Here is a 13418-nt window from a genome sequence, read left to right as displayed (position 1 = left end):
TTGAGAGAGACATAGGTGGATAGATAAGGAGGTGGTGTGTGTGTGTGTGTGTGTGTGTGTGTGTGTGTGTGTGTGTGTGTGTGTGTGGTATATCTGGTTTGCATTGGTGAGTTAGTGGAATAAAAGATGAGAGATTAACAGAGATAGGGGAATGTCATAAGAAAGTGAGGGGGAGAGAGAGATAGGTGGATAGATAAGGAGGGGATAGGTGTGTGTGTGTGTGTGTGTGTGTGTGTGTGTGTGTGTGTGTGTGTGTGTGTGTGTTATCAAGTTTGCATTGTTGAGTCTTAATGTAGTAAAAGAAGATAGAAAAACAGGAATGTGATGTGTGGAATGTGAATGCATGTGTGTGTGTGTGTGTGTGTGAAAAGGATACAGTAAGGACATGCAATGATAGTGTTGTATGAGAATAGGAATAAAACAATAAATTCATGAGTAAGGAAAAAAAAAGTAGAGCGAGGGAAAATATGTTGTACTAAGCTTCCATAAGACACAAAGACATGTTAAAAAATAAATAAATAATACAAAAAATAAAATAAATAACTGAGAGAAAAACAGAACAATAAGACAGGTGGTTAAGGACAAAATTCCAGAAAACAAACAAACAAACAAACTATTAGACAGGTAGGTTGCTAGTAGTGTCTGCATATCTCTCTCACTCTCTCTGTCTGTCTGTCTCCTGAATATAAGGGTGAACAAAAATATGAAAAGCACATCAAATAAAACAAACAGGTAGATAGGCACTGAAAGAACTGCTCCCTATGCATAAGTGTGTGTGTGTGTGTGTGTGTGTGTGTGTGTGTGTGTGTGTGTGTGTGTGTGTGTGTGTGTGTATTTACATAGTTGTGACATACGGGAAAAGAGCTGTGTGCATGTGTGTGTGTGTGTGTGTGTGTGTGTGTAGCAAGAACACACACACACACACACACACACGAGGAGCAGCAGCCTTGACCTTTCCCGATCACCAAGGGGGGAAGGTTTCACAAAGGTAAGTAAGGCGCGTAAGTATGTAAGTGTGTGTGTGTGTTTGCCGGCCACTACTGTGCTTAACTTACACAGGTGAAGGCCATACACGCACACGAACACACAGACGCACAGGGAAATGTACATAAATCCACAACCCTATTATACTAAGCACTTGCAGGCTTCTATTAATGCCAGTAGTGATGACGTACACATGCGCGCACACATATACATACACACACACACACACACATGACAGATATTATTACAAGTCTATGTCTGGAGTGAAACATGAGCAAGTGTCTGCATCTCTCTCTCTCTCTCTCTCTCGTAAATTATACATCCTTTGTCTGCAAGCGTGTCTGTCTGTCTGTCTCTCTCTTTCTCTCTATCTTTTGGTCTCTTGCTCTCTGTCTGCCTGTCTGTCTATCTCTCTCTGTCCATCTGTCTCTGTTCAATGCCCAATATCAATGTTCAAAACCTATTATTTAAAGTTAGCTTGAGATAAAAACATTGTGAGCATATTACCTTTCATATCTACTTTCTGTCCATTTGTCTCTATTTAAAGTCGTTACCTTGGGGAAAAAAAAAAAAAAAAAACAAAAAATCTACTTCCATCTCTGTCTACCTGTCACTCTTTCTCATCTGTCTGCCTCGTACGACTCTAATACCTTCTTCCTATCCCTATTATGCATCGCTTTTACTGTACTCCTTCCACACACACACAGAGGATGGTCACTCTAATCTGTCGTCAGCTGTTGATACTTCCTATTGAACCGTGTTACTCTGTGCAAGTTCTTAGGCCTGGGGTGTGAAAAAAGGGTGTTGGATTATCTGTAGAGGAGGATTGAATGCTGTTATCATGTGTGGTATCAACGTCATTCAAAGTCCCGTTAAATTATATATATTTTGTCTGCAAGTGTGGTGATTATTCTCTCTCTCTCTCTCTGTCTGTCTATATCTCTCTCTCTGTCTCAGTCCCTCTATTAAATTATGTTGTGTTTTTTTATATTTGTTTCTAGAGTAAAGGAAGAAATTTAAGCCCAAAACAATGAAAAGCGAAGAAAAGGTCAGCTATGTTAGTGTTCCTTAGTCATGGGGTGTGACAGAATGGTGAAAGGTCGTAAGTATTGGAGGATTGAATGTCCTATTAAATTATGTTGTGTTTTTTTTATATTTATTTCTACAGTAAAGGAAGAAACTCAAGCCCAAAATAAACAATGAAAAGCAAAGAAAAGGTCAGCCATGTTAGTGTTCCTTAGTCATGGGGTGTGACAGAATGGTGAAAGGTCGTAAGTATTGGAGGATTGAATGTCCTATTAAATCATGTTGTGTTTTTTTTATATTTATTTCTACAGTAAAGGAAGAAACTCTATGCCAAAATAAACAATGAAAAGCAAAGAAAAGGTCAGCTAGGTTAGTGTTCCTTAGTCATGGGGTGTGACAGAATGGTGAAAGGTCGTGAGTATTGGAGGATTGAACACCCTTATCAAGTATGGTATCAAGTCCCCCTTCTTTCTGATTCCTAGGTCTGATAACAGGTTACTAGGGTGCCTTGTTGATTGGTTTCTTGTGTAATAATGGGACTTTGTTTATCAGGAATATTTAAAGCGTCTTCCATTTAGCGTAACCCGTTTGTGGGTCGTGATCTGTAGAGTTCCTTGATAGATAGAGTCCCGACAACCTAAGATTTGGACGCCATTATTGGCCCTGTTTTCGCCGTGACAGCGTGTGCCAGCATTTGAAAAGCGCGGTGAAAACAGGTCCAATAATGGCGTCCAAATCTTAGGTTGTCGGGACTCTACAAATCACGACCCAGAAATGGATTACACTAAATGGAAGATGCTATTAACCTGGTAGCAGCGACGGGCCAAATTTGTGGCTATACCGTGTAGCAGCGACGGGCCAAATTTGTGGCTATACCATGTAGCAGCGACGGGCCAAATTTGTGGCTATACCGTGTAGCAGCGACGGGCCAAATTTGTGCCATGATATAACCCCCCCAAAATAGATGATACATAATCTGATCACAAATGCTTTGATATATATTATGAAATGGTTTGGGAGAGGGGTGATTTTTTCTCATTTTTCTCGCTTGGAGGGACCATTAAGAAACATAATCCTCGCTGCTACCAGGTTAACCACACATCCACATTCTCCCACACATATCCCCTGCATCCGCCGCTCACCTTATCTGGGTCTGACCACAGCAGATCGCACAGCAGCCCCTGGTCTGGCACGTCGGTGGGCCTCATAATACGTCTGATCTGCTCCATGCTCTGTAGGTCTGGACTCAGCCCACCGTGGCAGCAGAAGATCTTCTCGTCCACGATGGCGGCCACGGGTAAGCAGTTGAAGCAGTCTGTGAAGGTCTTCCATAGCTTGATGTTGTACCTTCGCTTGCCTGGGGAGAGAGGATGATGATTAATGGGACGTTCTGTTCTTGGTGCCGAACATAAACTAAATAAACTATAATATAATGGGGTGAGAGGAAGAACTTGGTGTGTTAAGCAATGGGGAAGGTTGGAGAGGTGAGATATGGCCAAATAAATGGATGGTGGATAGAGGAAGCAAATGGTTGAGGGAAAGGAAATACAGGTGAATGGGCTAAGGTTGTAAATGTCTTCCATAGCTTGATGTTGTACCTTTGCATGCCTGGGGAGAGAGAAGAATTTGAGGTAATGTTAAGGTATGGAAAGGGTAGATATGGCTGAAGAAATGGATGGTGGATAGAGGATTTCTTGCCTCGGGAGAAAGGGAAGACTTGAGGGTGTGTTGAGGTTAGGGAAAGACGGGTTACTGTTGGATAATTGGACGGTATGCTGAGTTATGAACAAGGATTAAATAAGAGTTGCAAATTGTATGATGTGCCTTTGCTTGCCTCGGGGGAAAGGGAAAACTTGAGGGTGTGTTGAGGCAAGGGAAAGACGAGTTACTGCTGGATAAACGGACGATGTGCAGAGTTATGAACAAGATTAAATAAGAGTTGCAAATTGTATGATGTGCCTTTGCTTGCCTCGGGAGAAAGGGAAGACTTGAGGGCGTGTTCGAGTCACTACTGGATAAATGGACGTTGTGCTAAGTTATGAACAACAAGATTAATTAAGGGTTGCAAGTTGTCCGATGTGCCTTGGCTTGCCTCGGGAGAAAGGGAAGATTGAGGGTGTGTTAGGCTATAGGCTTTTTTGTATAATTTTTTTTTGTGGTTCATGACTTGCCTTCTTTACCATAGAGAAGTAACAATGAAATCAGGAAGGGGTTTGAAGATTAATATTTTTTCTTCATTTACATTCAACACCATTGACCATCACCTTCTCTATTCTATTCCCCTGTCAATATACTTCTCTTCCTCCTTAATATTTTTTCTTCACTGACATTCAACACCACCACCACCTTCTCTATTCTATTCCCCCATCAATATACTTCTTCTCTTCCTCCTTAATATTTTTTCTTCACTTACATTCAACACCATTCACCATCACCTTCTCTATTCTATTACCCAAGCACGCCTATGGGGTATTTTTTGACGAATATATTTAAAATCGGACGAGTACATGTTTTTCGCTCAGCGTGGCCGGGAAACCCTAAATTACCATGTGGTGAGGTTTGTTTTCGTAAAATTAAAACCCCTCCCCCTTGGGGGGGCTTTAGAGTAATAGTCGGACATGCGCGTCATAAAACGCTCTTGTCAACATATGCGGTATCATTCGTATATACATAAAAATTGCATTAGAATATTTTATTTCTTCGTAAATTTTGTCATCTGTCATCCTCTCTTCTTCGCGCGGAGAGGCAGGGGAGGAAGAGAGGTGCCACCGCGCCAGTGCCAAGCGAGAGACAGACGGAAAAGGATGTCGATTTTCTCCTCTCCAGCCAAAAAAACGTCCCGACAAATGATGTACAAGCGCAAGGCAACCAGAAAAAGTCACCAACATCAAGAGGGCTTATGGAGCGGCCAAACCTCAGAAAACAAGCAAGAGAGTAGTGTAGAAGCAAGGCACTCCCGCAGCACTCGCGCTACCTGGCCAAAATGAGGAAGGTGGCACCTTCTGACACCCTCACCTGCGAGTGAGTAATACTTTCTAAGAAAGGGGGACCAGATGCCTTATCATTCTGAGGTAAGTCAACAAGGTATATACAGTCATATGTGAGAATTTCATACCAATCAGATAAATACAAATGGCAAGACAGGGAGAAATGTAAAAAAAATCTTTAGGAGCCGATATCTCGAAAAGTATCTTTTTAACTTTCAAATAATTTCACAAAATCGGTAAAACGTCTGAATGACTTTTGTTAGGTATCATTTTAAACTACAACTAAAGGGCGATTTTTTGTTGGAAATGGATTTTCAAAAATGTCAAAAGAAAACGGGACACAGAGTGGAGAAAATAATAAGTGACAAAAAATTGTATTTTTTTTTCTTCGAAGACAAAACAAAAAATCAAAAATTCACTTCCAACAAAATGTAGATAGGTAAACAAAGTTTCTATGGTATTTTTTTCAAAGCGATTAACTGAAAAATAAAGCCTGTGAAACAAAATAATGAAAAACACGCTTTGTTTCTCTCCTAAACTTCACCCGATTTTGATGAAATTCGCAGAATATAATTTCTTTACATCAACAAACAACATACTACAATTTCAAAGCTATTGGACGTACCATATGCGCAGGAGGAGACCCATAGGCGCGCCCCTTAATATACTTCTTCTTCTCCTCCTCCTTGTCATTATTACAACACCAAAGTCCCCCCTGAGCCCAGCAACAAGCCACTCACTCCCTCCCTCCCTTAATCCCTCATTTTACAAACACATTATCGCCTCTCCTCCATGTCAACCACGGCCATTATCATGTTTTCTATTCCTCCTCCTTCTCTTCCTCTTCCTCCTCGTCATTAGTACAACACCAAAGTCCCCCCTGAGCCCAGCAACAAGCCACTCACTCACTCACTCCCTTAATCCCTCTAGATAGACACACATTATTACCTCACACACACACACACACAAAAAAAAAAGTCAATACAAAACAAATATAAAAAGGTGAAGGATAAAAGGTTAAGGAGGAGAAAAAAAAAGGAAATAATGGTTGTTGAATGTCATGAGAAACACACACACACACACACACACACACACACACACACACACACTCGTTTCCTAATTCATGAAGTGTGTACGTAATGAATTGACCTTTTTGAAGTATATGTACATGTGTGTGTGTGTGTGTCTGTACCTTTTTAGGCCATTTTGCAATACACCTGAGACACTAATTATATATATAAAAAAAAAAAAGTCTATTGTTAAGGATAAGTGTTGGAATACCCCTGAAATTCTCTCTCTCTCTCTCTCTACCATTTCAAAAGTACATTCTCATCCTCTCCTCTTTTTCCTCTAATCAAGCTTCTCTCTCTCTCTCTCTCCTTCCTTGCCTTCATCTCCTCCCTTCCAATGCGCAAAACAACCTCTCTCTTACTCCTCTCTTACCTAATACCAGCCAATCCCTCCCTTTCTCCCTCTCCTCCCTTCCCTTTCCTCCCTATCCATAATCTCCCTCCTTTACCCTTTCTACCTTCTTCCCTCCCTTACCTAATACCAAAGCCAATCCCTCCCTTTCTCTCCCTATCCATAATTTCCCTTTATCTCTCCCTGCTTTACCCTTTCTACCTTCTCCCCTCCCTTCCTCCTCCTCTTCCTCCCTTACCTAATATCAAAGCCAATCCCTCCCTTCCCTTCTCTCCCTTTATCTCTCTCTCCTTTACCCTTTCTACCTTCTCCCCTCCCTTCCTCCTCTTCCTCCCTTACCTAATATCAAAGCCAATTCCTCCCTTTCTCTCTCTCCTTTACCCTTTCTACCTTCTCCCCTCCCTTCCTCCTCCTCTTCCTCCCTTACCTAATACCAAAGCCAATCCCTCCCTTCCCTTCTCTCCCTTTATCTCTCTTTCCTTTACCCTTTCTACCTTCTCCCCTCCCTTCCTCCTTCTCTTCCTCCCTTGCCTAATACCAAAGCCAATCCCTCCCTTCCCTTCTCTCCCTTTATCTCTCTTTCCTTTACCCTTTCTACCTTCTCCCCTCCCTTCCTCCTTCTCTTCATCCCTTACCTAATACCAAAGCCAATCCCTCCCTTTCCTCCCTGCTCTCTATTCATTATCTCCCTTTCTACCTTCTTCCCCTTCACCAACACCAGCAACTCTTCCTTATTCCTCCCTTCCACTCCCTCTCCATCTCTATGTCTCCTCTCCCTTGCACCCCCCCCCCCTCTCTCTCTCTCTCTCTCCACTATCAACGACCCCTCCTCTTTTCTTCCTTTCCTCCCCTCCACCACTTCTATTTCTTCTCCACTCCCATTCACCCCTTCTCTACCCCCTTCTCTCTCTCTCTCTCTCTCTCTCTCTCTCTCTCTCTCCTTTCCACCCTCTCCCTCCTCCGCTCCTCTATCTCTTTCCTCCCCTCCATCCCCTTTCCTCTCCCTCCTCCCCTCCTTTTTTCCCTCCCCTCCCCTCCTTTTTACGGGCCGTCACCGTCACTAACGTCACACTTTCACCATATTCCTCGCCACACCCTGACTGCCTGCCTGCGATGCTCACCCTGCATGGAGACACCGCCACGCACACTGACAGAGAGAGAGACGGATGGATAGGTAGGTAGATGGAACAGACAGACAGACATGGAGACACCGGCTAAACAGACAGAGACAGATGAAAGGATAGAGAAACATATATATGGATAGGTAAACAATAGATAGATGGACAGACAGAGAGAGACAGAGACAAATGGAGATAGACAGATAGGTAGATGAAAGGATAGAGAAACAAATATATGGATAGGTAAACAGAATAGATAGATGGACAGACAGAGAGAGACAGAGACAAATGGAGATAGACAGATAGGTAGATGAAAGGATAGAGAAACAAATATATGGATAGGTAAACAGAATAGATGGACAGACAGACAAATGTAGAGACAGAAATGTAGATATAACAGACAGATACATACATGAACACGTGACAGAGATAGACAGACAGACAGTTGGGTAGATAAAACAAAGATACACAGACAAATAGGAAGGTAAATAAGCCTGACAGAAAAATATTAGATAGACAAATAGAAAAAACGAAAATAGATAGAAAAAGATAGATGGATAGAAAAATTGATAGATAGAAAGTTAGAGATAGGAATAGGAGGAAGAGGTAGGAGGAGATAAAGAAAAGGAGGAGGTAAAGAAAGAGAGGAGGAGGAGGAGGACGGGAAGGAAGAGAAGAGGAAGAGGAAGAGGAGGTGGAATAGAATAAAAAAAAATTGAGTGGATAATGTGTGTATGTGCGTGCGTGAGAGAGAGAGAGAGAGAGAGAGAGAGAGAGAGAGAGAGAGAGAGAGAGAGAGAGAGAGAGTAGATATAACTAGTATAGGGTAGGAGACGCAATAGGATAAAGGGAAGCATGGAGGAATAAATGAGACAGGAAGATGGATTGATGCAGTTTGGTCTAGTTGGGAAGAGGAAGAGGAGGAAGAAGAAGAGGAGGAGGAGGAGGGAGAGGACAGATATACGTGTCTTTGTCAACTTTCTTGCCCCCCCCCCCTCTCTCTCTCTCTCTCTCTTTCCCTCCAGCATATGATACCTCCTCCTCCTCTCTCATCTTACTCTACATACATCAATAAAACATGACTCTCTCTCTCTCTCTCTCTCTCTCTCTCTCTCTCTCACTAGACTTTGAAGCTTTGGATATAATTTGTAGATGGAGGGAACGAAGGAAGGAGGAAAAGAAAGAGGAAGGAAGGAAGGAAGGAGGAAACGAAAGAGGAAGGAAGAAAGTAAGGAGGAAAAGGAAGGGAAGAAGAATGGAGAGGAGAAAATGGAGGAAAGGAGAGAAATTAGGGAGGAAAAACTGTATTCATTCCTTTTTCTTCACTTTTCACACACACACACACACACACACACACACACACCTGGCATAATATTGGAACCGAGGTCAAGGGAAAGGAAGGAAGGAAGGAAGGAGGGAAGGAAAGAAGGGAGGAAGGAGGGAAGGAAGAAAGGAGGGAAGAGAAGTAAACAAAACAGCCTCTCCCCCCCCCCTCTCTCTCTCTCCTTGACTTCGGTTCCAATAATGTGAGTTCGATGTTGTTTTGTTTGTTTTCCTTCTTTCCTTGCCTCGACTTCGGGGTTCCAAAAAGTCTCTCTCTCTCTCTCTCTCTCTCTCTCTCTCTCTCTCTCTCTCTCTCTCTCACGTAAAAGCCTCTAGATTATGTTGATGGAGAGGAGGAAGAAGAAAAAGGAAGAGGAGAGTAAACAGACATGCCTATTTTTCCTCCTTCCTTCCTTCCCTCCCTCCTTCTTTCTTTCCTTCCTTCCTTTCTTCTTCCACAACAAACAACAAAGGCAATCTAAATCTACTCCAAAACCCGTAGATTCTGTTGATGAAGGCGACGAAGAGGGAAGAAGGAAAAAGGAGGAGGAGACCAAACAAGAAAGGAAGGGAAAGGGAGGAGGAAAGGAAAGGGAGGAGGAAAGGGAGGAAGGTAAAGGAAGGGAAGGGAGAAAGGAAACCGTAGATTCTGTTGATGAAGAAGGAGGAAGAGGAGGAGGAGGAAACTTAACCCAAACAACCACACACTCTAACCCAAACATAATCCTCTCTTGTATTCACACCCATCGTAAAAACCGTAGATTCTGTTGATGAAGAAGACAAAGAAGGAAGGAGGAGGAGCAGGAACAGGAAGAGGAGGAGGAGGAGGAGGAAACTTAACCCAAACAAGCACACACTCAACCCAAACAGAATCCTCTTTGTACTCACACTCACTGTAAAAACCGTAGATTCTGTTGAAGACATATAAGGAAGGAGGAAGGAGGAGGAGGATAACAGGAGGAAAACTTAACCCAAACAACCACACCCTCTAACCCAAACAGAATCCTCTCTCTCTGTACTCACACTCATTGTAAAAACCGTAGATTCTGTTGATGAAGAAGACAAAGAAGGAAGAGGAGGAAAACTTAACCAAAACAACCACACACTCAACCCAAACAGAATCCCCTCTTGTACTCACACTCATCGTAAAAACCGTAGATTCTGTTGATGAAGAAGACAGAGAAGGAAGAGGAAGGAGGAAGAGGAGGAAAACTTAACCAAAACAACCACACACTACCCAAACAGAATCCTATCTCTCGTACTCACACTCATCGTAAAAACCGTAGATTCTGTTGATGGAGGCGCACTCGTGGTTGCCTCGGAGCAGGAAGAAGTTCTCGGGGTACTTGATCTTGTAGGCGAGCAGCAGGCAGATGGTCTCCAAGGATTGTTTGCCTCTGTCCACGTAGTCGCCCAGGAAGAGGTAGTTCGACTCGGGGGGAAAGCCGCCGTACTCGAACAGCCGGAGGAGGTCGTAGTACTGGCCGTGGATGTCGCCTGAGGAGGGAGAGAAAAAAAGGGGTTGATGGTGATCTTCTGTTAGATGTGAGAACGTAACCTAACCTAGCAAAACATTAACCAACTATAGAAGGTCGTGGTGTTGGCCGAGGATGTCACCTGTGTGTGTGTGTGTGTGTGAGAGAGAGAGAGAGAGAGAGAGAGAGAGAGAGAGAGAGAGAGAGAGAGAGAGAAAAGGGGTTGATGTTGATGTTCTGTTAGATGTGAGAACGTAACTTAACCTAGCAAAACATTAACCAACTATAGAAGGTCGTGGTGTTAGCCGTGGATGTCGCCTGAGGAGGGAGAGAAAAGGGGTTGATGGTGATGTTCTGTTAGATGTGAGAACGTAACTTAACCTAGCAAAACATTAACCAACTATAGAAGGTCGTGGTGTTGGCCGTGGATGTCGCCTGAGGAGGGAGAGAGAAAAGTGGGGTTGATGTTGATGTTTTGTTAGCTGCGAGAACCTAACTTACCCTAGCAAGTCATAAAGTACAATAACAGCAACGGATGTCAACTGAGAGGGAGAGAAGAGAGCTTGATATAGTAGGTAGAGGAGAGATAAGAGAGCTTGATATAAGTAGAGAAGTTAATAGAAGCCGGCAGCTGCAAGGAATGACCAGGATGGCTAGTCACCTCGGCTGCTGGGATTTGTGGAGAGATGAGAAGTAGAAGGAAGGAGACCAGTTGGTAGACCTAGGAAAACGTGGAGGTGTATACAGGAATATTTGGCAGGGATGGGATTGGATGAGCATCGGGCAGAAGACAGAGTAGAATGGAGGAGAAAGAGAGCAGGGGAGGATACAGTGCTGGGAGTTGTGGAGAGATTAGAGGTAGAAGGAAGGAGACCAGTTGGTAGACCTAAGAAAACGTGGAGGTGTATACAGGAATATCTGGCAGTGATGGGATTGGATGAGCATCGGGCAGAAGACCAGAGTAGAATGGAGGAGAGCCATAAAGCGTCCAACCGCTCAGGGGGAGTGAAAACAGACGGTAAACGAAATGATGATGATAAATTTAGAAAATGAAAGTGACTTGCCAATATATTTCTTAGAAACAACAATATAATAAAATGAATGGCCAATTATTTAGTTTGATTAAATTGGTCGTACTGAATTTTTAATGAATCTATAATTATGTACATTAATTTTCCAATTTATTAGCAAATACAGTGGACATCTTGTGGACCGCCCAAAATGTCACCATGGACCACCACTACAATATTACCAAGCCAAACCTATGCAAACCTAACCTAAGCAAGACTAAACCTAACCAAACCAAGACCACCTAACCGAACCTAACATCAAGACTAACCAAACCAAACCCATCCTAAGCAAGACTAAACCTAACCAAACCCAGACCACCTAACCGAACCTAACATCAAGACTAACCAAACCAAACCTATCCTATGCAAGACCAAACCTAACCAAACCAAAACTACCTAACCGAACCTAACATCAAGACTAACCAAACCAAACCTAACCTCAGCAAGACTAAACCTAACCAAACCAAAACTACCTAACCGAACCTAACATCGACTAACCAAACCAAACCTAACCTCAGCAAGACTAAACCTAACCAAACCAAAACTACCTAACCGAACCTAACATCGACTAACCACACCAAGCCTATCCTAAGCAAGACTAAGGGCCGCTTTCACAGTCGTTTTGTTTGTTTTGATCGTTGCCAAGGGTGACGATCGCCGCTATAGTATTTCCACGTAAAACTAGAGTGGCGGCTGGGGGGTTAGCCTAGCCCCGCACCTTGCCACACACTCTCAACACCTCTCGCTTCCTCTGCCGCCGCCACTACCCCATAGGCCAGTTTCACGTGGAAAACTATAGCGTCGATCGGCGCCATTGGTAACGATCAAAGCAACCGAAGTGACTGTGAAAGCGAGCCTAACTTAACCTAACCATAACCACCTAACCGAACCTAACATCAAGACTAACGAAACCAACTCAACCAAACCAAACCTAACCGAACCTAACATCAAGACTTACGAAACCAAACCTAACATAACTTAACCAAACCAAACCTAACCGAACCTAACATCAAGACTAACGAAACCAAACCTAACCAAGACTACCTAACCGAACCTAACATCAGGACTAACGAAACCAAACCTAACCTAACTTAACCAAAACCACCTAACCGAACCTACCATCAAGACTAACGAAACCAAACCTAACCTAACTTAACCAAACCAAACCTAACCAAGACTACCTAACCGAACCTAACATCAAGACTAACGAAACCAAACCTAACCTAACTTAACCAAACAAAACCTAACCGAACCTAACATCAAGACTAACGAAACCAAATCTAACCTAACTTAACCAAACCAAACCTAACCAAGACTACCTAACCGAACCTAACGTCAAGACTAACGAAACCAAACCTAACCTAACTTTACCAAACCTAACCAAGACTACCTAACCGAACCTAACATCAAGACAAACGAAACCAAACCTAACCTAACAACCAAACCAAACCTAACCAAGACTACCTAACAGAACCTAACATCAAGACTAACGAGACCAAACTTAACCTAAGCAAGACTAACTTAACCTAACCAATCCTAACCGAACCTAACCAAACGTAACCCAACCAAGCTAACCTAACCTTACCTAGCCAAGCCTTACCCGACTAAGCTACTTTTCCCTGTACTGACCGTCCCCTTCGCTTGTCATTCTTACTTCCCCTTCCCCTTCCAAGAAACAGAGACGGTACGGTACGAAAAAAGAACATTGGTAAAAAACAACCACCACTACCCCCCCCCTCCCTTCTCCCTTCCACGAACACGAAAAGATACGGAAAAGAGAAAAATAAACATTGGCAAAAACAGTCACCTTTACCCTCCTCCTCCTTCTCCCTTTCACGAACACGAAAAGGTACGAAAAAGAGGAAATACTGGAAAAAATGACATCTCCTCCTCCTCTTTATCTTCCTTCTCCCTTCCACAAAGACGAAAAAGTACGAAAATGAAGAAATACTGGAAAAAATGTAATCTCCTCCTCCTCCTCTTTATCTTCCTTCCTTCTCCCTTCCACAAAGA

At 43.1% G+C, this 13418-nt stretch overlaps 1 protein-coding gene across 1 annotated transcript in view; it reads right to left on the bottom strand.

Moving 5' to 3' along the window:
* Positions 1-13418, bottom strand: part of LOC126986146 (serine/threonine-protein phosphatase alpha-2 isoform) — a 44948-nt gene that overhangs the window by 7743 nt on the left and 23787 nt on the right. Inside the window, exons 3-4 of the mRNA XM_050842040.1 lie at positions 10127-10357; positions 3153-3367 (exon numbers count right to left, since the gene is read on the bottom strand). Coding sequence (XP_050697997.1) covers positions 3153-3367; positions 10127-10357 — 446 coding nt within the window. The remainder of the gene's footprint in view (positions 1-3152; positions 3368-10126; positions 10358-13418) is intronic.

This window comes from Eriocheir sinensis, chromosome 61 (assembly GCF_024679095.1).
Source record: "Eriocheir sinensis breed Jianghai 21 chromosome 61, ASM2467909v1, whole genome shotgun sequence".
In the NCBI taxonomy this organism is placed as follows: Eukaryota; Metazoa; Arthropoda; class Malacostraca; order Decapoda; family Varunidae; genus Eriocheir; species Eriocheir sinensis.
Note: the sequence above shows the minus strand (reverse complement) of the source record. Positions and strands in the feature narration are given on the sequence as shown.